This window comes from Henckelia pumila, chromosome 1 (genome assembly GCF_033568475.1).
Source record: "Henckelia pumila isolate YLH828 chromosome 1, ASM3356847v2, whole genome shotgun sequence".
Classification (NCBI taxonomy): Eukaryota; Viridiplantae; Streptophyta; class Magnoliopsida; order Lamiales; family Gesneriaceae; genus Henckelia; species Henckelia pumila.
In genome coordinates this window covers 168,934,961-168,960,205 of record NC_133120.1, presented here as the reverse complement: position 1 = coordinate 168,960,205, position 25,245 = coordinate 168,934,961, and the positions used below count along the sequence as shown (strand labels likewise).

At 38.1% G+C, this 25,245-nt stretch overlaps 1 protein-coding gene across 1 annotated transcript; it reads right to left on the bottom strand.

Moving 5' to 3' along the window:
- Positions 1 to 21,789: 21,789 nt before the first annotated feature.
- On the bottom strand, positions 21,790 to 24,227 carry LOC140873923 (probable WRKY transcription factor 48). The gene is made up of 3 exons (XM_073277207.1): positions 23,646 to 24,227; positions 23,156 to 23,299; positions 21,790 to 22,868 (listed from the first exon to the last, which is right to left on the bottom strand). The coding sequence occupies exons 1-3, from the start codon at positions 24,074 to 24,076 to the stop codon at positions 22,385 to 22,387; spliced, it is 1,059 nt and encodes a 352-aa protein (XP_073133308.1). The 5' UTR covers positions 24,077 to 24,227; the 3' UTR covers positions 21,790 to 22,384.
- Positions 24,228 to 25,245: the final 1,018 nt, after the last annotated feature.

Here is a 25,245-nt window from a genome sequence, read left to right as displayed (position 1 = left end):
TGGACACCCTATTTCATGGGACAGGTCGCAGGATGGACGGAGCCGGTAGCTTGAGGCAGGACTAGGGAGCCGGAGCTTTTCAGGGGATTTTATACAGTAGGATTTGTTTAGCTGTATAAATGTTTTAGACAGTTTTAATTTAAGTTTTTCGATATGGTTGTATCACTAAAGTAATAAGCATGGATATGTTTTTACTAAGCTGATATATAAATTATGGATTATGTTTCTGCACGTTTTACTCTGTTAAGCATTCTTGCTTTATTAAGTTTAATGCATGCTTTTAGTTGCCAGTTAGTAGGTGATTTTTTTTACAGGGTCACTACATTTTTGGTATCAGAGCATGCTTAGATTTTGGGATTAGTACTTGAGATTTAGTCTAGTCTTGAATTTTGCGCATTTGGGATTTTAAATGTGCAAATCTTTTTAGGATATGGCCGGAAGAGGTGATGAGAGCCATGGTAGTTTTGGCCAGAAAGGTGGTCATCAGCATCCTCACCATCGCCATCATCATAAGGATCGACATCGTCCTCATGAGAGTAGACGTCGCTACACTATCAATAAGTTTATGCAAGTAGGACCGAAGCCTTTATTGGGTGGAAAAAATTCTGAACAAGCAAGAGGTTGGATGTCCAAACTCGAGAGTGCTTTTCGAGCTTTTGATTGCATTTAAGAGCAGAAACTGGACATTCTAAAATTTGTTCTAGAGGATCGAGCACGCTTATGGTGGGATGACAAGGCTACTCAGGCACGTACGAAGAAAGGACGGGTGACTTGGGGGGATTTCTGTCAGAAGTTTCAGAAACTATATTTTCCTCCAGCAGTTTGTCAGGAACGATCTATGGAGTTGCTAACTATGAGGCAAGGATCAATGAATATTGATCAATATCAGCAACGATTTCTTGATCTGCTACCTTTCAGTTCTCATATAAATGACAGTGATGCGTCAAAGTATGATATCTTTCTGCAAGGCTTGAATCAAGATATCTATTCACAAGTTGTCGTCTGTGATGATACGACATCTTATGAGACTTTGGTCAACCGTTGCCGTCAAGTGGAGAACATCAATAGACGAGAACTGTTGATGATTCCAGGACAGCCTAGTGGATCTCTTGAGCCTAGGGCTCAATCTATTGTGCAGTCTGGACCTATGTCTTCTTCTACTACTACTTCATCTGGTTCTCGTGGCTCATGAGGTACGTTCCATTTTGGGAAGAAGAAGAAGAAGGAGGATTTTTGTAGTCACTGTGGTGGGAAGCATCCTACAGCTTCATGTCGGAAGGCCACTGGTGCATGTTATATTTGTGGTGAGCAGGGACATCTGCAGAGAGATTGTCCTAAGCGTATGGGTTCTGCGAGTGGATCGAGATCACAGGTTGGATCTCAGGCTTTTACTTTTCCATGTCAGCAACCAACACAACAGAGTTCTTCTGGTTACCATCCACAGACTCAGGGGCAAGTATTTGCTCTGTCTCAGGAACAAACTATTGTGGGAAGCGATCGCATGTTGGCAGGTACTTTTTTACTATGTGGTATTCCTGCACTTGTTTTTAATTGATACTAGAGCATTGCATTCCTTTATTTCTAGCCGTTTTGTTAAGAAGCATAGATTACCTTATGTATAATTAGACCTGGATTTAGTTGTATTTACTCCGTTGGAACAAGAGGTAGTAACTAAGCGTCTAGTGATGGGTTGACTTCTAGAGTTTGAGGGTCATGTGATATCGGCTAATCTGATGATTTTAGCGATGGCAAATTTTGAATGTATTTTGGGAATAGATATACTGAAATTGTATCACACTACTATGGATTGTTATCAGCGTTTGGTACAGTTTCATCCTGTTGAGGGTGAGAGCTGGTACTTTTATGGTAAGGGTGCGCGACCTCCGATGCCACTTGTATCGGCTCTGAAGGCATGTCATGTCTTAGAGTCAGGTGGGGAGGGCTACCTCATTTATGCAGTTGATATGTCCTCGAGTAGTCCGGGTATTGATCAGTTATCGGTTGTCAGCGAGTTTCCTGATGTATTCCTTGATTAGATTCCTGGTTTTCCTTCGGTTCGAGAGGTTGAATTTGGTATTGATTTAGTACCAGGAACGACGCCTATATCCCGAGCACCTTATCGTTTGGCGCCGTCAGAGATGAGGGAATTGAAACAGCAATTGCAGGATCTGCTTGATAAGGGATATATTCGTCCGAGTGTTTCTCTGTGGGGAGCACCTGTTTTGTTCGTCAAGAAGAAGGTTGGATCGATGCGATTATGCATTGACTGCAGGAAGTTGAATCGTGTCACCATCAAGAATAAGTATCATTTGCCACGAATTGATGATCTATTCGATCAGTTACAGGGTATTTCTGTTTACTCCAGGATAGATATGAGATCGGTGTTGGAAAAAACTGGCGAGTTCCCAGACCAATTACGATTGATACCCGGTGCAGCGGAAGTTTAAAAATTTTTTCATGGAACGTTTCCATGGTATGGGTATCAACCGTTCATCGATTGAATTACGTGTGTGTAAAATTTAAATAACAATTAAATAAATTTTACCTCAAATCTCGCAACGAGATTAATGGACACCAACAGAACAATTCTGCTCTTGTTGTCTCTCCCTGGAACCGATGAACGCCTTCAATCAGGTCCACGAACAGAGGTTTAATCCCTCTGATAGATTGCACTAGAAAATCTATCAGAAGTTTTCTGCGAAGAGATTGAACGAATCTGATTCGTTATTCCTTACTGCGATTCAAAATCACAGACCGGAATTTTCTCGGGCAGAGCAAAGGGAGGGGACGGCCGATCGGTTTTGAGAGGGTCTAGGGTTCGAAATTTTGCTCTCAAAATAATGACCTGTTGTGTGTAATTTCTGTACTGAAATAACTTATTTATAATGCAGGCCACTAACACCTTAGGGCCCATTAGTCATAAGCTGGGGCCCGACAAGCAAAGCCCGCTCGTTCAGAAATTAATATAAAATTCATCGTGACTCCGATTGATGAAACGATTTCACCAATGTGCACAGAAACCATTTCTGCACGTTTTAAAGTCAAAATAAATTTTCCTGAATCCGAATTCAGTGGTTTCCAAAAATGTCCATCCCTATGTCATTTTAGGAAATCCTACTCCCTTACTCTTATTTAAGAAGTCCAACTCCTTAGTTCATTAAATTTAACTCTTTAAATTTAACTATCTCAACGGGGATTAAAACTCCATTACACTGTGTGACCCTCAATGGTTCAGGGATACAGCTAGCCGTGGGCTCACAACTCCTTGTGACTCGGAACAACACTTTCCGACTTGCCCAACGAATCATGGTAAAGCGCCTAGCAACATCGCCCCATGATTCCCTAGGTATCACTGATAGTGCCTACAAGAACCAGTAGATTTTGGTTAGCGTACAGTACGGTCCCTTCATCCATATATCCCGATCGAATCAACAACCATTGGTATATCGAGAGTCGCTCAAGATTCGATAACTATGCAATACATCTTGAAGATCAAATTAGTGACATCGCATGTGCTACTAAGAAACCATTTCTTAAATCACATCAAGTACTCTGGCCAGAGATTTGTCACACTAATATCTCCTCAGATCGCATAGGATATCCACACTCGCAAGTATGTGGTGAATCCTTGACAACAATGCATTGACTCCTATATGTGTCGTAACTGTACCCAATCTCGACACCTGATGACCCCCTCAGAGTCGGTAAACGAGTCAAAGCACAGTACTAGCATATAGAGTCTCCATGATGTTTCAAGTCGTAAGGACTAATGGTGTACAACCAAAACCGCGGACTTTATCCACTCGATAAGTGATAACCACTTGGAAAGTCCGGATAGGGTAGTTCGACTATTCATCCTATGAATATCCATTTGCATGCTTCGAACATCTCCATGTTCCCTACCAATGAAACGTGGTACTCCGCATCGCAAATGCTAGTCTCAAACTCGAGCGATCCTTATCCTTATTATCGGACGGCTCAATCGACTAGGAACGGTTTTAGAATATACAGTGACTATAAGATGTATTTCATGATAGACATCTCCATGTTCTACCACATCTTACATACACTATAGTATATTCAAGGTCTTTATCAAAACAACAATAGTATATCATAATATAACAATATGAAGTAATATAAAGTCATTGCCATAAAAGTGTAAATAATATTAAACAAAAGATTGTTTATACAAAGAGTCAACAAAGCCCATAGCCACACAGTTGGCTCACTGGGCACCCACTCTTACAATCTCCCACTTGCCCTATAGCCAACTAGTCATACTACGTAGACCCATTGCTTCGCGATGTTTGTCAAACAATGGTCCTGGCAAAGGCTTAGTAAGTGGATCAGCGATATTGTCTGCAGAGGCCACTCGTTCGACACTGATGTCTCCTCTTTCCACAATCTCCCGGATTATGTGGTATTTCCTCAGTACGTGTTTGGATCTTTGATGAGACCTTGGTTCCTTTGCTTGAGCAACGGCACCCGTGTTGTCGCAGTACACCGGGACTGGACCAACAAATTCAGGAATGACGCCCAACTCTTGGACGAAATTCCTCATCCAAACGGCCTCTTTAGCAGCAGCTGATGCTGCAATGTATTCAGCCTCAGTGGTGGAATCCGCTGTGGTGTCCTGCTTGGAACTCTTCCAAGAGACAGCACCGCCATTGAGCATGAACACAAATCCAGAGGTTGACTTCGAGTCATCCACATCACTTTGGAAGCTAGAGTCGGTATAGCCTTCCAGTTTGAGTTCTCGTCCTCCATAAACCATGAACATATTCTTAGTCCTTCGCAAGTACTTAAGAATGTCCTTCACGGCTTTCCAATGCATCTGACCAGGATTAGACTGATATCTGCTCGTGACACTCAGAGCAAATGCTACATCCGGTCTGGTAGATATCATCCCATACATGATACTACCTATAGCTGACGCATATGGTACATGTGTCATATTCTCTATCTCTGCATCAGTCTTGGGACACATAGACTTGGATAGAGAAACTCCATGACACATGGGTAGATGTCCTCTCTTGGACCCATCCATTGAAAACCGTTTCAATATGGTATCGATGTAGGTTGATTGAGTGAGTCCTATCATTCTCTTAGATCTATCCCTATAGATCTGTATCCCAAGAATGTAGGATGCCTCACCCAAATCCTTCATCGAAAATCTACCTGATAACCATATCTTTGTTGACTGCAACATCCCTACATCATTCCCAATGAGTAGGATGTCATCAACATAAAGTACTAAGAATGTCACCGCATCCTTAACTACTTTCTTGTACACGCAAGGTTCCTCCGGGTTCTTGATGAAACCAAAGTCTTTAATTGTTTCATCAAATTTCTGGTTCCAACTTCTTGATGCTTGTTTTAGACCATAAATTGATCTCTGAAGCTTGCATACCTTATGCTCGCTTCCCATGGATGTGTACCCCTCAGGCTGCTTCATATAGATTTCTTCCTTAATGTCTCCATTAAGAAAAGCAGTCTTCACATCCATTTGCCATATCTCATAGTCATACCATGCAGCTATGGCAATAAGGATTCTTATGGACTTGAACATTGCAACTGGTGAAAAGGTTTCGTCATAGTCAACTCCTTGCCTTTGAGTATAACCTTTAGCCACCAATCGCGCCTTGTAGGTCAATACCTTACCATCAGGCCCAAGCTTTCTTTTGTAGATCCATTTACACCCTATTGGAACAATTCCATCGGGAGGATCCACTAAAGTCCAGACTTGGTTAGTATGCATCGAATCCAATTCTGACTGCATAGCTTCAAGCCATAAATTCGAATCCGCATCAGAAATTGCTTCCTTGAAGCTTCTTGGATCACATCCAATGTCGGGTTCATCTTGACCCTCTTCAAGAAGAAGACCATATCGAACTGGAGGTCTAGAAGTCCTCTCGGATCTTCTAGGTGCAGGCGTGTCCAGCAATGGTTCCTGAGGTGTGGGATCGTTATTTTGTATTTCGGGTTCTTCTCGAACTTCTTCGAGTTCCATCATCTCGCCTTTCTTATCTAATAAGAACTCCTTCTCCAAGAAGGTGGCATTCCGTGAAACAAACACCTTTGTTTCAGCAGGATAATAGAAATAATATCCGATTGAATTCTTCGGATACCCCACAAAATAACACAAGCTGGATCGACTATCCAACTTATCTCCCACTGTCCGCTTCACGTAAGCAGGACATCCCCAAATCCTCAAGTACGAATACTTAGGAGCTTTGCCATTCCATAACTCGTATGGTGTTTTGTCCACTGCTTTAGTGTGGACGTTGTTCAACAACAATACCGCCGTTTCAAGCGCATAGCCCCAAAACGAAGGTGGAAGCTCAGTGAAGCTCATCATAGATCGAACCATGTCCAACAAAGTTCGATTACGACGCTCCGATACACCATTAAGCTGTGGTGTCATAGGAGGAGTCCACTGAGAGAGAATCCCATTCTCTTTCAGATAGTCCAAAAACTCGGTACTCAAGTATTCTCCACCTCGATCCGATCGAAGTGCTTTAATACTTTTACCTAGCTTGTTTTCTACTTCAGCCTTGAATTCTTTGAACTTTTCAAATGCTTCAGACTTATATTTCATTAAATATAAATACCCATACCTAGAATAATCATCAGTAAAGGTAATGAAGTAGGTGTGGCCATGTTGAGTCCCTACTCTAAATGGACCACAAACATCTGTATGGATCAAATCCAACAGATTTTGACTACGCTCAGGTTTCCCCTTAAAAGGAGATTTAGTCATTTTCCCTTTTAGGCAGGATTCACAAGTAGGTAGAGAGTTAATATCAGACATATCAAACATGCCCTCTCCCACTAGCTTGTTCATCCTCCTTGAGGAAATATGACCTAGTCTAGCGTGCCAAAGGTTTGCCGGGTTTTGACTATCGTTTTTCCTTTTGTTTGTTGTCGCCGGTTTGTCAATACAATTTACTGGAACGTCTTTTAGTTTTAAATTATATAGATCGTTTTCAAGTTGTCCATTTCCAATTAAACATTCATTCTTGTAAATACTGCAAATCCCATTCACAAAATTACAAGAATAACCATCTCTATCAAGCATAGAAATAGAAATAATGTTTTTAATTAAATCTGGAACAAATAAAACATCTATCAAAAGTAACTTAAAACCGTTCTGCAAAAATAAATATTTCCCATAGCTATGGATTTAACTCTGGAACCATTCCCGAGCCTTGACTGGGTCTCACCCATCCTTAGCCTATTACTTCTTATCATCATTTGCAACTCATTGCAAATATGTGATCTACATCTGGTATCCAATACCCAAGAAGTAGTATTAAAAATATTTATTTCAATGTATAACATACCCTTTGCAGTTCGCAACTGCTCGAGGTATTCCTTGCAGTTACGTTTCCAATAACCGGGTTTCTTGCAGTGATGGCAAACTTGTTTAGACTTGTCCAATTTTGTATGTAACATTTGGCCTTGAGATCATGGTCCAACCATTTCTCTAATTCGACCAACCTTTCGGCTGTTACATCAGCCGGGGCTGTTTTCGGAGAAGCCTTTTCTAACACTTAGAAAATCTTTTTCCGAACTTAGGACAATCTTAACTTATGGAATCATTCTGTATTGTTTGCGTCAATAAGTTTGTTTTGTTGGAGAACAGAAACATGTGGATTACTGAGATAAAACAGACAATTATCGATGATTGTTTAAGCAATTTACTAAGACATAAAATTGGCGAATTTTATTTTATGAATCTCACTCCCACTATTTTAACGATTTCACCACCCTCTAGTGAAAACGGGAAACTTTTTCCTTAGTGAGAACATGGAGTCCAATTGACAAACTTATGGTCCCGAATAATATCAGCCAACCATAATTCTCAAAAGGTAGAGCCCAATTGCTTCCAAAGCAACCCCCATGTATTTACCTCATGTCCAATAAGGGCCCAATAATATGACGCCGTTTAAAGTGACATGTCAAGATGACCCATCAATATTAAGTTGTGATGGACGGTCGCCATGTGGATCCCCCAATAATATGAGCCGATCCCATGGGAGTTCCACCCAACTTACAACATTTGTCGACCCAATGTACAGCTTTCCGACGGACGGGCCCCCCCAATAATATGAGCCGGACCGTATCCGCGGGTAGCATCACATACATTGACCGTTGATGGAAGGTAGGAACATTTAAACAATATTTAAATTTCCTTTATTTATCTTGATATAAATTTTAAATCATATTTAAAATGAGGGATTTTTATTTATAAAAATATTTGTCTCATCATATTTAATTTATTGCATGCATTGCCGGATTCACGCAATTTATGTCTAAACATGCATACAATCATAATATCACATATTATCTAGGATGATCGATTCCATTTCTAATTGACCCGTGGTTGCCAATCACGGGTCTTAGTCCAATCCTAGGTAATATGCAGTATGCAAATGCAATCCTATTACATATGCTTCCAATTTACATTTCTTCAGTCTTCATTGTCTGCTGGGCCCACCATCTTCAAATCTTGATCTCCCACTAAATCTAATGTATTTACAATTAAATAACAATGACAAGTAGGGGATACATTTTTAGGGGGTGGGAACGGGCTATAAACCAAGCCCACTTTTATTACATATGACATTCATATCGGGCCATAAACCAGGCCCATTAATAAAACCAACAACAATAAAGACAAAATGTAAATTCCTAACATACACCTACAAAATTGGTCATGGCAATCGATCATCCTTATCCAATAACATTTAATTCAAAATTAATTTATTGGATAACATGCTGTGGCAATTCAAATTTAAACAAGATAAAATCATATTTTATATATAAAATCACATTTCACATATAAAATCATATTTTATCTCCATATCAAATAAAATCATATTTTATCTAATATATCATAAGATCATATCTTATCATCAATTGTACCAAAATAATTGATTTCAAAATTCAATTTACGGATAAAATATTAAAATTTTCCAAAAATTCAAATTTATCCAAAATCAATTTTAAAATTTACGGACTCGAACAATTCGATCCGAAATCTCGTGAACCAATCAAAAACAATTTTTGACCGGACCAAAAATAAAATTTTAAATATTAAAATTAAAATATAATTTTTCCCGCGGGCCGCCCGGGACACTCCCGGGCCGGCCCGCACCCGGGGCGCGGGCCGGGGGCAGCCCGGCTGCCCCCTTAGGGCAGCAACGTTTGCTGCCCTGGCGGCGCCTGGCGCCGCCGCTGGGCGGCGCCGTGCGTCGCCCTGGGCGGCGCCGTGCGCCGCCCTGGGCAGCGCACAGCGCTGCCCTGGGCAGCGCCGTGCGCCGCCCTGGGCGGCGACGGTCGCCGCCCTGGGCGGCGCCGTGCGCCCCCTTTGGGCGGCGCCGTGCGCCGCCCGGGGCAGCAACAATTGCTGCCCCACCGGGCAGCGATCCAATCGCTGCCCGGGTTTTGCCCCGAAAAAAAATTTTTTATTTAAAAATATTTATTTTGTTTCATAAACCGAGACTCAAAAATTTTGTACAATTGATTAATTCAATCGATTGATCTGAGCAACCTGGCTCTGATACCACTGTTGGAAAAAACTGGCGAGTTCCCAGACCAATTACGATTGATACCCGGTGCAGCGGAAGTTTAAAAATTTTTTCATGGAACGTTTCCATGGTATGGGTATCAACCGTTCATCGATTGAATTACGTGTGTGTAAAATTTAAATAACAATTAAATAAATTTTACCTCAAATCTCGCAACGAGATTAATGGACACCAACAGAACAATTCTGCTCTTGTTGTCTCTCCCTGGAACCGATGAACGCCTTCAATCAGGTCCACGAACAGAGGTTTAATCCCTCTGATAGATTGCACTAGAAAATCTATCAGAAGTTTTCTGCGAAGAGATTGAACGAATCTGATTCGTTATTCCTTACTGCGATTCAAAATCACAGACCGGAATTTTCTCGGGCAGAGCAAAGGGAGGGGACGGCCGATCGGTTTTGAGAGGGTCTAGGGTTCGAAATTTTGCTCTCAAAATAATGACCTGTTGTGTGTAATTTCTGTACTGAAATAACTTATTTATAATGCAGGCCACTAACACCTTAGGGCCCATTAGTCATAAGCTGGGGCCCGACAAGCAAAGCCCGCTCGTTCAGAAATTAATATAAAATTCATCGTGACTCCGATTGATGAAACGATTTCACCAATGTGCACAGAAACCATTTCTGCACGTTTTAAAGTCAAAATAAATTTTCCTGAATCCGAATTCAGTGGTTTCCAAAAATGTCCATCCCTATGTCATTTTAGGAAATCCTACTCCCTTACTCTTATTTAAGAAGTCCAACTCCTTAGTTCATTAAATTTAACTCTTTAAATTTAACTATCTCAACGGGGATTAAAACTCCATTACACTGTGTGACCCTCAATGGTTCAGGGATACAGCTAGCCGTGGGCTCACAACTCCTTGTGACTCGGAACAACACTTTCCGACTTGCCCAACGAATCATGGTAAAGCGCCTAGCAACATCGCCTCATGATTCCCTAGGTATCACTGATAGTGCCTACAAGAACCAGTAGATTTTGGTTAGCGTACAGTACGGTCCCTTCATCCATATATCCCGATCGAATCAACAACCATTGGTATATCGAGAGTCGCTCAAGATTCGATAACTATGCAATACATCTTGAAGATCAAATTAGTGACATCGCATGTGCTACTAAGAAACCATTTCTTAAATCACATCTAGTACTCTGGCCAGAGATTTGTCACACTAATATCTCCTCAGATCGCATAGGATATCCACACTCGCAAGTATGTGGTGAATCCTTGACAACAATGCATTGACTCCTATATGTGTCGTAACTGTACCCAATCTCGACACCTGATGACCCCCTCAGAGTCGGTAAACGAGTCAAAGCACAGTACTAGCATATAGAGTCTCCATGATGTTTCAAGTCGTAAGGACTAATGGTGTACAACCAAAACCGCGGACTTTATCCACTCGATAAGTGATAACCACTTGGAAAGTCCGGATAGGGTAGTTCGACTATTCATCCTATGAATATCCATTTGCATGCTTCGAACATCTCCATGTTCCCTACCAATGAAACGTGGTACTCCGCATCGCAAATGCTAGTCTCAAACTCGAGCGATCCTTATCCTTATTATCGGACGGCTCAATCGACTAGGAACGGTTTTAGAATATACAGTGACTATAAGATGTATTTCATGATAGACATCTCCATGTTCTACCACATCTTACATACACTATAGTATATTCAAGGTCTTTATCAAAACAACAATAGTATATCATAATATAACAATATGAAGTAATATAAAGTCATTGCCATAAAAGTGTAAATAATATTAAACAAAAGATTGTTTATACAAAGAGTCAACAAAGCCCATAGCCACACAGTTGGCTCACTGGGCACCCACTCTTACAATCGGGATATCACCAGATGCGGGTACGAGACTCAGATATTTCTACGACTGCTTTTAGGACCAGATACGGGCATTATGAATTTTTGGTAATGCCATTCGGTTTGACGAATGCATCGACATTTTTTATGAATCTGATGAATCAGGTATTTCGAGAATATCTGGATAGATTCGTCATCGTATTCATTGATGATATTCTTGTCTATTCTCATGACAAGGATGAGCATTCACAGCATCTGGGGATTGTATTGCAGACGTTACGAGATAAGCAGCTGTATGCGAAATTGAGTAAGTGTGAATTTTGGCTTGATCGGGTAGTGTTTATCGGTCATGTGATTTCTAGTGAAGGAATATCTGTTGATCCTAGTAAGATAGAGGGAGTGCTGAACTGGTCTCGTCCAACGACGGTTGCTAAGATTCGAAGTTTCTTGGGTATAGCGAGTTATTACCGTCGGTTCATCGAGAATTTTGAACAGTTGGCCAGGACTTTGACACAGCTTACACAAAAAGATGTTGCCTTCATATGGTTCTCGGATTGTGAGGAATCATTTCACGAGCTGCGTAGACGTATTACTACTGCACCTTTTCTAGCTCTAACTTCTGGATCAGGAGGTTATATTGTCTACACTGATGCCTCTGGTCAGGGGCTAGGATGTGTTTGACACAGCATGGACATGTTATTTCCTATACTTCTCGACAGTTGAAGACTCATGAGGGAAATTATCCAGTGCATGTTCTCGAGTTAGCCGCCATTGTTTTTGCGCTCAAGATTTGGAGACATTATCTTTATGGCGAGAAATTTGAGATATTTACGGATCACAAAAGTCTGAAGTATTTATTAATGTTGCATGTTTTTTGCTCGCAAGCGCACGACGTCAAGTTATAATATAGGAATTTAAGTCTAGATCGATCCCGCAGAGAATGAATAAATGATATTATATCAAATATTTGCAACTAATATAATCCTAATCCTATGTAGAGGTACGAAATTGATTTGATTTTAATAAAACTAAAAATTGCAAGAAATAAAATTAATTACCCACGAGTTCACGAGACGAAAATTCAATAAGCGATGAATGCTAGAGGTTCGACTTCACTTGACTTTCCACCACAATTTATTTTTAATGATTATTCAATTATAAAATCTTCTAGCTTATTAGTCAAGAATCCCTATTATTTTCTACTACCTCTCTCGAGTGTCAAGAAAAAATTCGTATTCAATAGCAAACTCAATATCTCTATCTAAGTTCAACTATTAAACCCGGTAAAAGGCACGAGAATTCTTCTAATGACTTCTATGGAGTTATATGCCTCTCGAACAATATAAAAACCAAAGATGTAATTTCCTATGTCGTATTCAAAATCCTCTCTCGAGTGATAGATTCTAAATAAAATATCATTCAATCTATGGCCAGTAAATTGAGAGCATTAAAATCAGGAAAACACAAATAAACTGTGCGAAGAATTCAAATATATAAATCAAAATATCTCAATCATGGTTTCCAGTCAAGATCCGTCTACCTCTAGACTAAGAAATTAGTTCATAATAAATTCAAAGATCAAACAAAATATGTTTTTCAAACAAACCATAAAACTAAAAAAAACAGAGTTCAAAAAGAAATTAGAACGAATTAGGATTAAGCTTTTCCGTCGCCGGATGCTGCCGTCTTCCGTCTTCGTACCGAGTTCTCGAGCTCTTGTTCTCAAAGTATTCCCAAAGCCGACTCGTTCCCTGCAAAGTTTCTCTATGTCGGCGTCTCTGAACAATTTCTCCTTTTATATCTTGCTTCCAAGCCCAAAGAAAAGCCCACAATTAATTTCCGAAACAATCTGATCTCTTTCCCGAAATATGCAGATTTGCAAAAGTCTTCAGTTCCCCGCAGAAGCGCATAAAATAACGCAGATGCGCTTAACATTCTTTTTACGATTCCCGCATATGCGCATAAAATAACGCAGATGCACGACTTCGTTTTTTCAAATCCCTGCCAATTACCGCTTCTGCATGATTTTTACAGCATATGCGGCTCTTTGGTTTCTTAAGTCTCTGGAATTTCTCGCATATGCGCGAGATATAGCCGCATATGCGCCCCCGGCTTCTTCAAATCACTAACTCTCTGCCTCTTTCCGTATCTGCATGATTTTTTATGGCATATGCGGTTCTTTTGTTTTCCAGACTTCTTCCTTTTGCTGCTTCTGCTTCAAAATCTCGTGCATATGCACAAAATTCTTCTTCCCTATAAATTCATCTTCTTTTCGTCTCTAAATTTACCCATTCATCACTCTCCCTACATACACATAAACAACAAATAAACCGCATAAAACTGCTCGAACAACACACAATTCAATTAAAATCATAACCAAATTAAGTGCATAAAATTCACTTATCAATTAACTCAGGCGGAGTTGAATATGCGATAGAGACTCTAGATGGACTTATTGAAAGATTATGATTGTGAAATTAAGTATCATCCAGGTCTGCTATTCTTACTGCTGATGCTTTGAGTCGGCAGGTTAGACTTTCTGCACTTCAGACTAATGAAATATCTCATATGATTCAGGAGTGTTGTTCCCTAAGTTTTACACTCAAGCACAAGAAAGGGAGAAATGAGATTCGTTTGTATACAATTCTATCTGAGCTAGCATTGTTTTCTCGGATCAGAGATGCTCAGATATCTGATGTTAAGACTCAGCATTTGGCACGTCTAGCCAATGGAGTTAATACATCTGGATTTCATTTTCAGGCAGATGGTTCATTATGCTTATCGAATCGAGTGGTTGTACCTGATGTTGCGGAGCTCAGGAATGATATTCTATCTCAAGCTCACAGGAGTCGATTGTTAGTTCATCCTGGAAGCATGAAAATGTATAAGGATTTGCGAACTAGATTCTGGTGGATGAGGATGAAACGAAGTGTATATCAATTTGTTTCTCGATGTCTGGTTTGTCAACAGGTCAAGACTGAACACCGACAACCATGTGGATTACTGCAGAATCTTGAGATTCCCGAATGGAAGTGGGAGCACGTGACTATGGATTTTGTTACCCAATTGCCAATGACTTCACGTCAGTGTGATGCTATCTGGGTCGTTGTTGACCGTTTTATGAAATCAGCACACTTTATTCCTTACAACCGAGAGTATTCTTATGATCGCATGACATGCTTATACATCCATGAGATAGTGCGATTGCATGAGATTCCAGTGAGCATAGTCAGTGATAGAGACCCGCGATTTACCTCATGTTTCTGGGGTAGTTTTCAACAGGAGTTGGGTACCACTCTGAGTTTAAGTACTGCATATCATTCGGAGACTGACGGACAATCGGAACGGACGATTCGTACGTTGGAGGATATGCTAAGTTCTTCTGTCATGGATTTTGGTTTGTCTTGGCAGGATTAATTACCTTTGATCGAATTTTCCTACAATAATAGTTATCATCGTATTATTGATATGACACCTTTTGAGGCATTGTATGGTCGACGATGTCGTACTCTGTTAGTTTGGGATGAGATAGAAGAACGGCAAGTCGAGGGTCCTGAGTTGGTGCAACAGATTGTAGACAAGGTAGATTTGATCAAGAGAAGGATTAAAGCTGCTCAAGATCGGCAAGCTAGTTATGCGAATATTCATCATAGGCCACTTCAGTTCGAGCCTGGTGAATATGTTTTTCTGCGAGTATCACCTTTAAGAAAGGTGATGAGATTTGGTGTGAAAGGCAAGTTGTCACCTCGTTACATTGGGCCTTTCCAGGTACTGGAAAAGATCGGAGATGTTGGTTATCGCTTGGATTTAAAGTCATATCTTTCCAGTATACATGATATTTTTCATGTGTCGTTACTTCGAGAGTACATAGCTGATGAATCTCATATTATCCAGCCTACTGATGTTCAGCTAGAGCCAAATCTGTCGTATGTCGAACGACCACTCCGTATCCTAGACAGAAAAGAGAAAGTTCTTCGGAACAACACTATACCACTTGTGATGGTACAGTGGCAGCGCCGAGGCGTTGAACAAGCAACTTGGGAAACCGAGAGCCATATGCGAGCAGAATATCCAGAGTTGTTTTCTTTGTACTTTTGATTACCATGTAAAGATGTAATTACAGTTGTTGTAATAAAACATGGTTTGATGCTTCATATTGTTATCTTGATTTGTCTTTAGATTTTATTTCGCGGACGAAATGTCTAAAGGTGGGGAGAATTTAGTAACCCAGATTTTATTTTAAGATAATAATATGATAATCATGATTAAGGGTTAGTAATTAACCAATTACGGGGCTTAATCGGATTTCAAAATTACCAGATGGATTGCTACATAAAAGGGTAGTAGCCAAGTTTTACTTTACATGCTATGATATGACATATAATTTTAAAAGTGGCAAAACATGATTAATTAAGCAGTCCTTATTTGGTGAAAATAAGTAGAAAATCTGCTCGAGACGTCCGAAAATGGTAGTAAGGGTCCCGGGGGTCTCAGACAGTTCGGAGGCACTGAAATGAGTTCGGAGCATCCGAACTCAGATACCAAGTTCGGACCATCCGAACCCAGTTCGGACCATCCGAACTCAGCACTTCGGAGGCTCCGAATCCAGCTCTTAGGAGGCTCCGAACCTAGTCAGGATCGGACGCTCCGAACCCAGTTTGGAGGCTTCGAACTCCCTCAGACAACAATGCTAGATGACTAATCTACGATTTTCGACAAGTGTCGTACATGCACGTTCGGAGGTTCCGAACCCAGTTCGGAGGCTCCGAACTCCGACGGATTTTTGGCTATAAATAGGGCTCTTTGGAGTCATAATTTGATACGAATTTCCGAGTTTCCTTCTTCAGTTATATAGTGTGAGATATACACTCGAGGGCCCTATTGGTTATTATAGAGGTTTTGGAATAAACAGTGTGCAGGCTTTTCATGACGACAATGAGTATCCTCAGTCATTTCCTTTACCCGTCATTTATCTTGAATCTTTGCATAATTATCACAAATTCATACAAAGAACTCATTTTATTACCTGAATTTTTCAAAATCATATTTGTGACCTCACTCCTCGAATTAGCCAAAGTCTTGCACTAAACCTTTCATTGCTAAATACAGTAGCCCATTTTTCCCTAATTCTGTACATCTCATTCAACCATTTATGACCATCCAAATTATATCCATCAATCATAGATTTCCATGTGGTCTCAAATTCATTCAGATTCACAATAAGTCATACATTTATGTCACAATTTTTTAAAAGTTGAATCACTATTTAAACTCCCAAAGTGTGAGGGAGCATTTTGATTGATATGTCATTGACATAAACAATGATGTGAATGTGAAAAAAACTATATCAATAGCATTCATCATGGCTTAAACATTGGTCTGAAAAGATATTTTCAGGTTGTTTTACATTCATGGAATCAAGAAATTTTCTAAACAACCATTCAAAAGAGCTTTCAGTTTCATCAGGCATAAAGGCCAAGACAAATAACACATTTTGCATCTGGTGATTTAGACCAACAAATAGAGCACATATCAAATTATACTTATTTGTTCTATACGTTGTATCAATCGACAGAACATTGCCAAAATATTCATAATCAACTGCACATCTATAGTCCCTTAAGAAAAAATTCATCACTCTATCATCATCATCCAACTGCACATTCCAGTAAAAATAATTCTCTTTATTTGCCTTATTTATAAAATAGTGAACAAGTGTAGTAGCATCTCCATTCGCAACTATGGTATCTTTTTTCAAACGTCTCATATGGTCATATGCATCCTTCAGAATAAACCTAAATTTTCAGACCCACATGCTTCATTTTCCATAAAAAACGACACTAGAGACAGATATTCCAGAATTTACCATATATAGCCTCTAGATCAGGCTTTTTTGCATGTGATATATTATGTGGCGATCTTAACAATTAAATTTGATCATATGCAATCATCTCATGGTTATGTTCCGTGAAAAATCGACTCACACGTCATTCACCCTCTTTATCCCTAGTAATCTTCTGTTTTGCTTTACATTTAGTTCTAGTGACCAGATTTTGATAAACTGAATTTTTTACTAGATCTTTTTTCCTCTTTCGAAAAATCACATGAACAATTAAATTCCTTTGATTGAAGTTCATTAGTAAGAGAAAAACATCGTTGATCACCCTTTCTCACACTAAAACATTTGGCACGTTCATACTGAAAATGTATATATAATAAATAAACATCTTCGACACTGTTCATGATTGGACCCACTAATAGTTTACGCACCAAAACATCAACTACAATCATTTCATTTTGTACCTTGACATTTTTTGGCATAGATAAATCCTGGTCTCTATATTGCACTTCGCAAATTTGATCAATTTCAATTTCTTGATTGTAATCTCCCACCAATTCTTCAAGTGACAATGAGTTGTTATCTTCCATTTTCGATCAAGAAATCAATTGATTTTCTGAAATCATACAAAAATATAAGGCAAAAAAAAACTAAAATTTAACTTTCAAATCTGAAATGCAACATTTCAATTATACGATCCATGTAAATTCTCAAGTCGTCCAGTTTACTGGAAGACTTGCTGATTGAAAATTATAATGATTCAAGTTGCTCCTATTTGAAAAACATTCCGTCAATGTCTAAACAAATTAATCTTAAATTTATTTCTCCTACTTAGTCTCTGACCAACCTTGAAAATAAGATATTAAAAGAAAGATAAGAAAGGTTGCAATTCATAGAGAGAAAAGATCAGATTTTAGAAAGAGAGGAAATATTATCTTTAGCTTTCAAGTATTTTTAAATAGGTGTTTTCAGCTTTCTGCTTCTTCTTTTGGCTCAGTCTCATAAACATATATGAACGATTTGAATAACACCGAAGAATTAATTCATTTGTATTTGAAGTTGCAGGGGTCAGGCTTGTCTCTTTTGTTTTTTGCACAATTTCAAAGTAATTTTCAACTTAAAAGATAATTCAAAATCTTTGGTTTCTTGAGCTTCAACCATTTTGCAAATGAAGTTAGTCTTTAACATCTACTGTCTACAATGGGAAAACCAACGAATATATAACCAAGAAAAAACAGAAACAAAAACGTGAAACCAGAAGCCTACAAGAAGAAAATTCTCTTTTTCGATGGTTTGTGGTTGAAACCGAAAAGATTACGTGACTAACTCTATACTTAGGGTGGATTTTCGATATACCATACCAAAAATACTGGTATGAAAAAAATTTATACCCGTACCGATACCGAAATTCTGAAATTTTGGCATGGAAAAAATCCATCTTATACCGTACAGATATCGAAAAAAAATTTCGGTATACCAAAAAATATCTGTATATCGAAAAAATTCGTTACGATATCTTGATAATTCGATATTTGGTACGGTATCACAGCTCTTACTCTATTCACGCAAAATAAGTCAGATACTCGGGTATTAATTTTTCTAGCTTACATGAGATTAGCTTTGAGTGGTGAGAGCGGAGGCCGGAGTCGGAGCGACGGGGCAAATGCGAGTGCCAGTAAGGACTCGGAGTCGGAGTCAGGCGTCGTTGAGTTCGGTGGCGGAATAAGAGTAGGGTCGGAAGAAGCGCTCTCGAAGTGGGGGCAGTGATTTGCATGGTATGCCTACAGGGGCATAAGCGAGTTGGTAAGGGCTGAGATGACGTGGGAAGAAATTTTCCAGCGTTGCGGGTTTGATCCTCACATTCCTCGATTTAACATCGCATGAGCCTCTGACTCATATAAGATGACCGGATCCCCTTCGGGGTCAAACTTTTTTGTGACTTGCATGGTGTGTTTATTTTTCATGATTACGCCAAATCTAAAAAGCCTGCCCAAATCAACAAACCATTGTTAGTCAACGTTTTTTTACAAAGTAAAAATAAAAATAAAAAATTGGTGAGACACGTGTCAAATACTCAATGGTTTGAGCCTTTGAGGCAATCCCCTCACCGGTAGGGTCGAATTAACCACTGATATGGGCCTTGAGCTTTTGATTTAGGTTTATTGCACGTGTAACGGCCTTTTGAACCTAAGCACACGTCTTTGTTCTTTTATATGTAACAAGTTAAAAAAGCCCAATTATTGCTATTAATTTAGAGGCCCTCAAAATTTTTATTTTTATTTTTTGAAAAAATTCAAGTTCACCTTTTTATTAGTATTATTTTTAATTTAGTATTTACTTAATTAGCTCTGTATGAGGACAATTCATTAGGGATATGATTTCTTCTCTTTTTCGGGCTAATCCAAGTTTACCGATATCATCAAATTCAATCGAATATATAAACTAAAATTGTTGTAGCTATCTCTTCCTCTTTTCCCCACTTGAAATAAGGGGAAAAAAATTGAAACAATTTAATTACAAAGGCCAGAATTATTAGAACTTTCTTTATAATCACTATTTACTATTTAGTGTGTTGTGCCTGTAAGCCACATTAAAGGATCTACTTTTGACTTTAAAAAGGGGGAAAACATAAAGTATTGGTTTTAATACGTGAATAATTTATTTTTTGTTTGGCCATCGAAATGCATTAAAACCATTATGCAAAGTGGAAAATTAAAGAAATTAAAGAAGCACAGTAGAGAGATGCCACTTATTAATATGCCGGAATATTATTGAAGTTTTTATTTTAAAACAAAAACAAAAACAAAATCCAGCAATGATCGATGAACATAATTCTCTTGATGTTGGCAGAGAATAATATATTAAAGCAGGAAAATGTTATTCACAATATCTCTTAAAGTCGGGGAAAAATATAATTTTCACTAAATTCTGATTCCTTTTGCAAGGTTGTCACCTCAAATTTCCAATAGAAACTTAATTGATTTATCCTGCCATCTTTTTTTTTTTAAGAAAAAAGGTTTAATTATCTTTAAAGTTTAAACAGATTAATTTACAAATGTACCTATTCAAAATTATCCTTATAAAAACATACATAAAAGTGACTCTAAAATAAAAGGTACAAATTAATTAATATTAAAAAAGAGAATGAAATAAATTCTATTAAAAATCAAATTAAGCAGAATTACAAAAATTTAAGAATTATACTATTTTACATAAATATTTACTGTGTAAAAACAATAATTTAAATGTAGTTTAAACATGCTCGAGTTTATCTATACATAGAGAAGATATTTTTTTCTAGTCAGCTAACGTTAAGTTTTGGTCCACCAACTATTCAAAACTTAGTTTTGTTATAGTAATAACTTTATTTATTTAGTTATAATTTTTGTTTTTGGTACTATTTCGTTGGAGTGTTAACGTAGAGTAAGAAAAATCATGATGTGTCGATCATCAGGTCAGGGATATGATATATATTCTGAAGTTAATTACCACACAGATATGTGCTGATTTGGGCCATCGAATTGGAAGATGGTGAAAGGTAAAAAAAACAGAAGCTTAATATATATATATAGAAAAAATTTCAGCTGTCCAACTAAAGATGCCCAACTCGTTCTCGACCATTAAAACCTGGTATCGTGTTTTAGTTATACGAAAAATAAAAAAAAACAACTAAAACCCGGTACCAGGTTTTAGTGGTCAGGGACGAGGTGAAAAAATATTGTTGGACAACTGAAAAGTCCTTGTATTTATATATATATATATATATATATATATATATATATATATATATATATATAACATTAGCTAGCTTGGTCCCCTGTCCCAGATTTAGGCCATGCCCCGTGCATTTAATGTGCACCATGGCATCATAATCATTATGCTCATGAGAGTATAACATGTGCCACAGCAATTGAGATCAAATATATACATTACTTGTAGGACTCTACATGTGCATGAATCCTCCACAGTACTTTAAATTTGGGATTTATATATATATTTTTTTATAATAAGAAGGGGAAAAAAAAGAAAGATAACTGGAAACTGCACAAATAATGTTCTGAGCTTTACTTGACAGGTTCGTGCATCATTTTGAAGCCACCAATTAATAGCATGAGTGCTAAAAAAAATAGCATTCTTGAAATTTATTAACGAGGAAAGAAATTGGTCTTGTTCGATGATATTTCTGAGATCATGTAAGCGTTCCAACGAAAACGAAAGAAGTAAAAGTATGAAATAAGTCAAGTCATTGCACTAAGACCAGTTTTTGACAAATTAAAGTGCCTGGATTAATCTATATAGATCGATTTATGCGATGAACTTAGCCTTTTTTCGCTATTATATTTAATGTGATATATAATATGTGTGAGGAGGAGTAGTTCATTAATATGGTATAACAAGTAGGAAACCAAATATATACAATACATACATACATTCAATGAATCAATATTCCCATTAATCCATAATTGAACAAAAGGATTAATGATGGCCAATTAATGAGCATTCTTGCACATTCTCAGCTGCACAGAAATTCCAAACAGATTGCATGGATTCACACCCAACTCTAATTCCTCTATCACACCATTTCCAAGAATATTAATTATTCACTTACAAAATCCATACTATTTCACCAAGCCCCATGAATTCAAAGAATATTAATCCTTCCCCAAAAACCACAGAAAAAAAGCAAGATGGCCATATCCAAGAAGAAAACCCTAACCCTAAATACTCTGGGCCATCCAGTACTCCTGAAAATGATCATTAATCTATTTCTTCATGAACCCAAATGAAGTTGAAAATCAGAATATTAAAAACCAACAGATATATGGATTAATACAAGGGAATATTATGATTTTAAAATAAATCGTTCCTTCATCAGTTAAAACTAGTGATTTTACATGATTATATATATATATATAAAAGAAGAAGAAGAAGAAGAAGAAGAAATACAAAGAGAGAGTCTATATGTAACTATGAAGTTGGGTTCATATATAAAGAAAACCCCAAACTTCACATTCAGTATTATCAGTAAAATCAAGAAATAAAACATACCAATTAATTAACTAATAAAGCTAATTAATTAAGGTAGCAAAATATTAATCAATGCAAACCCTTGATTTGATCTGATCTCTAGCTACTCCTTCTTTGGCTCCTTTAGCATCTGAGAAGGCACCATATCTTGAAGAAGACCATGGTCTCTAGCCAGAGAAGACGAAGAAGAGGGGCAAAAGGGTCTTTCTTGAATCATAGGAGCAAGAGGTATTAATGAATGATTAGTACTACTGCTAGTGGTGAAGCTCATAGGTAATGTTAATGGTGACAAGTTACTGAAATAGGGTTGTGTTTGATGTTGTTGTTCCTGCTGCTGCGGCGGCGGCGGCTGATGGCGATAGTTGTGAAACATTCGCGGTGTGATGAAATGGGACGCGGCGGCCGCGCCACCGACACCGCCCAGAGCGGCGGTTTCCGGCAGAATCCCGAAGCTGCCGCGGGGCGTTATGGGGCAGGGATGTATGTGTGTACCTTCGTATGTGGTGACCACGATGGATGGATCCTCGGACGACCTTTCGACTCTCTTTTTCACCCCGCAAGATGTACTGGTGCACCGGTAGTAGCTCCTAATGTTTGCATACAAATTAAAGGATCCAATGAATTATATATATATAATGGTTTACCAAGATGATCTTGTTGCCATCGTTTGAATATACATGAGATCTAGCTACGATGTTGTTTATGTACATACACGAATCTTATCGCTTTATTATTTCCCCATATCGGCTGGTAAAGTATTCATGGAAGCAAGAAGATGTATATGCGAGTGTACGTATATGTGTATACACATGAAAAGTCTAAAAAGACCAGTGTGTGTATGTATACAATTTTGCGTGCGTGTTTGAATATATACCTTGGAAAAGGGCTGTTTTTCACAGCTTTCTGACCATACTTTCTCCATCTATAGCCATCATCCAAGTGATCTATATCACTCTTTGTCATGAACGCAAATCTCGGTTCTCTTGGCCTTTTTTGGTTCTTCTTTTTGAGTTTCAATCTAAAGTGGTAGGGGGGCAAAAAAAAAAAAAACACAGTGAAATACTAAATAAAAATACCATCTTTTTCTTGAGTACACAATAGTTTATTGAAAAAGAAAAGGAGACAAAACAAAAAAATTATTGAGAGATCAAACCACTCAATCTTTTCACACAAATCGGATCGTGTATGTATAATAAAATTAAAGCAGGAAACCCCATTAGCCACGAAGATCTCCCCACATCTTTTCTGGGATTTTTATGAGAACATAATAATGATGGTGCAATCTTCTTTGATTTTCCTTTTTTTTTATTTTTTTTTTGCAAAAAATAGAAAGAAAGAAAGAAAAAAAAAAACCAGCTGCTTACTGTTTCTTAATCTTATCTTGATCTTCTTCTTCTTCGACAGCTTCAGCGGCCCTTTTGGAATCATCATTCGCGGGTGCTGCGGCCTCGGTGGAAGAAGAGGATATGGAAGAAGAATTGGGCGTAGCCGGAGTGTTGACCACCTCTGAATATTCCGGCAGCGTGGACGGTGGCGGTGGCGAAGAAGAAGAGTGCATCGGGGCGAGCATGAAATCATCAAACATGTAAGAAGAAGGGTTGGTAAAATCTTGGAAGTCCATGAAGCCCAGAGAGCTCTTTTCAGCGGATATGTCGAACAAGCTGGCGCTGTTAATTGGCAGAGAAAAGCTCGTCTCAGGAATATTAATCATGGCGGACGACTCATCCGAAAATGCTGCGTTTCGGAGAGAATCCTCTGCTTTGATTTCTGCCACTAATTCCTTCTTCTCTTCCATGGATTCTTGGTTAGAAGCATGGATTCTTTGTTTGTTTGAAAGAAAGAGAGAGAGAGAGCTCGGAGTTTTTTTTTTTTTTTTTTTTTTGGGTTTGGGGTTTTCTAGTGTGAAGAGAGACTTTCTTAAGGTTCCTTCTTTTTGGACAGCAGGTTGGACCCGCGTAGGTTTTTTGTTCTCTTATACTCTCTTTATTTTTTTGGCCGATATCTTATTATCCCTTTTTTTTTAAAATATAATATATGGTTTTTATTATTTTAGTGGACTTGGTGAAAACCCCATAATAAATATAATTTATTGAGTGTTAGAATCTATAATATATATACTTGAATTAAGCCTTTAATTCCGTGGACATAGATTAGGTCTAATCACTAGTCGCCCTCCAGACTTTTAATACTTCATGACTTTAATATATATATATATATCGAGATTAATTAATAATGTTCGAGATTAATATGAAAATATATATATATATATGTTTGTGTTTCTGAGAATTTTTATAATTTTTTTCTAAGTAAAAAAGTCATATTTAATTTCAATAGTTGGTGACGCTAGATAACAATTGCTTGATAATCATTCGGATGATATATCACCTCTTTGGATGATCCAACGGCTTATTTTTCTCGATTTGTTTTTCAAGTTCCTTTGAAAACGGGTTTAAGAAACGAAGGTCGTTTTCGGGATGAATGGAAAGGAAAATATTCGGGTAGCTTTTGTTTCCAAACTTTGGAAAAAAACAAAACCATCTCCTCTCCTTTTTTTTTCATATTGAAATCTTTTCGAGAGGAACGTATTTTGATTTGTTCAAATTATCGTATAATTAATTAACGACTCAAACTAAAAAGTATGTTTATGATCATAGGTAAGATAATTATTACACAAAAAAAATTTATATTAATTTTGAAGATTAATGATAAAGAGTGAAGGTAGAATTTTCTTTAATGGGATGTAAATTCTCCAAGAATGGAGGCTGAGTTGACCGGAAAATACCGGTGACAGTTGGTACGGAAACTTAAAACAGATGCAATAGAGGGGGGGGGACTGTTTCCTGTTGGCATTTAATGCTATAGCACCGACCCCAGAAAAGTGGTTCATCAAATATTGTCGACGTTTTCCCTACGCGGCTCTTTGTTTGACCGGCAACCGGAAAAAGGAGAATGGGTAAACGGAAA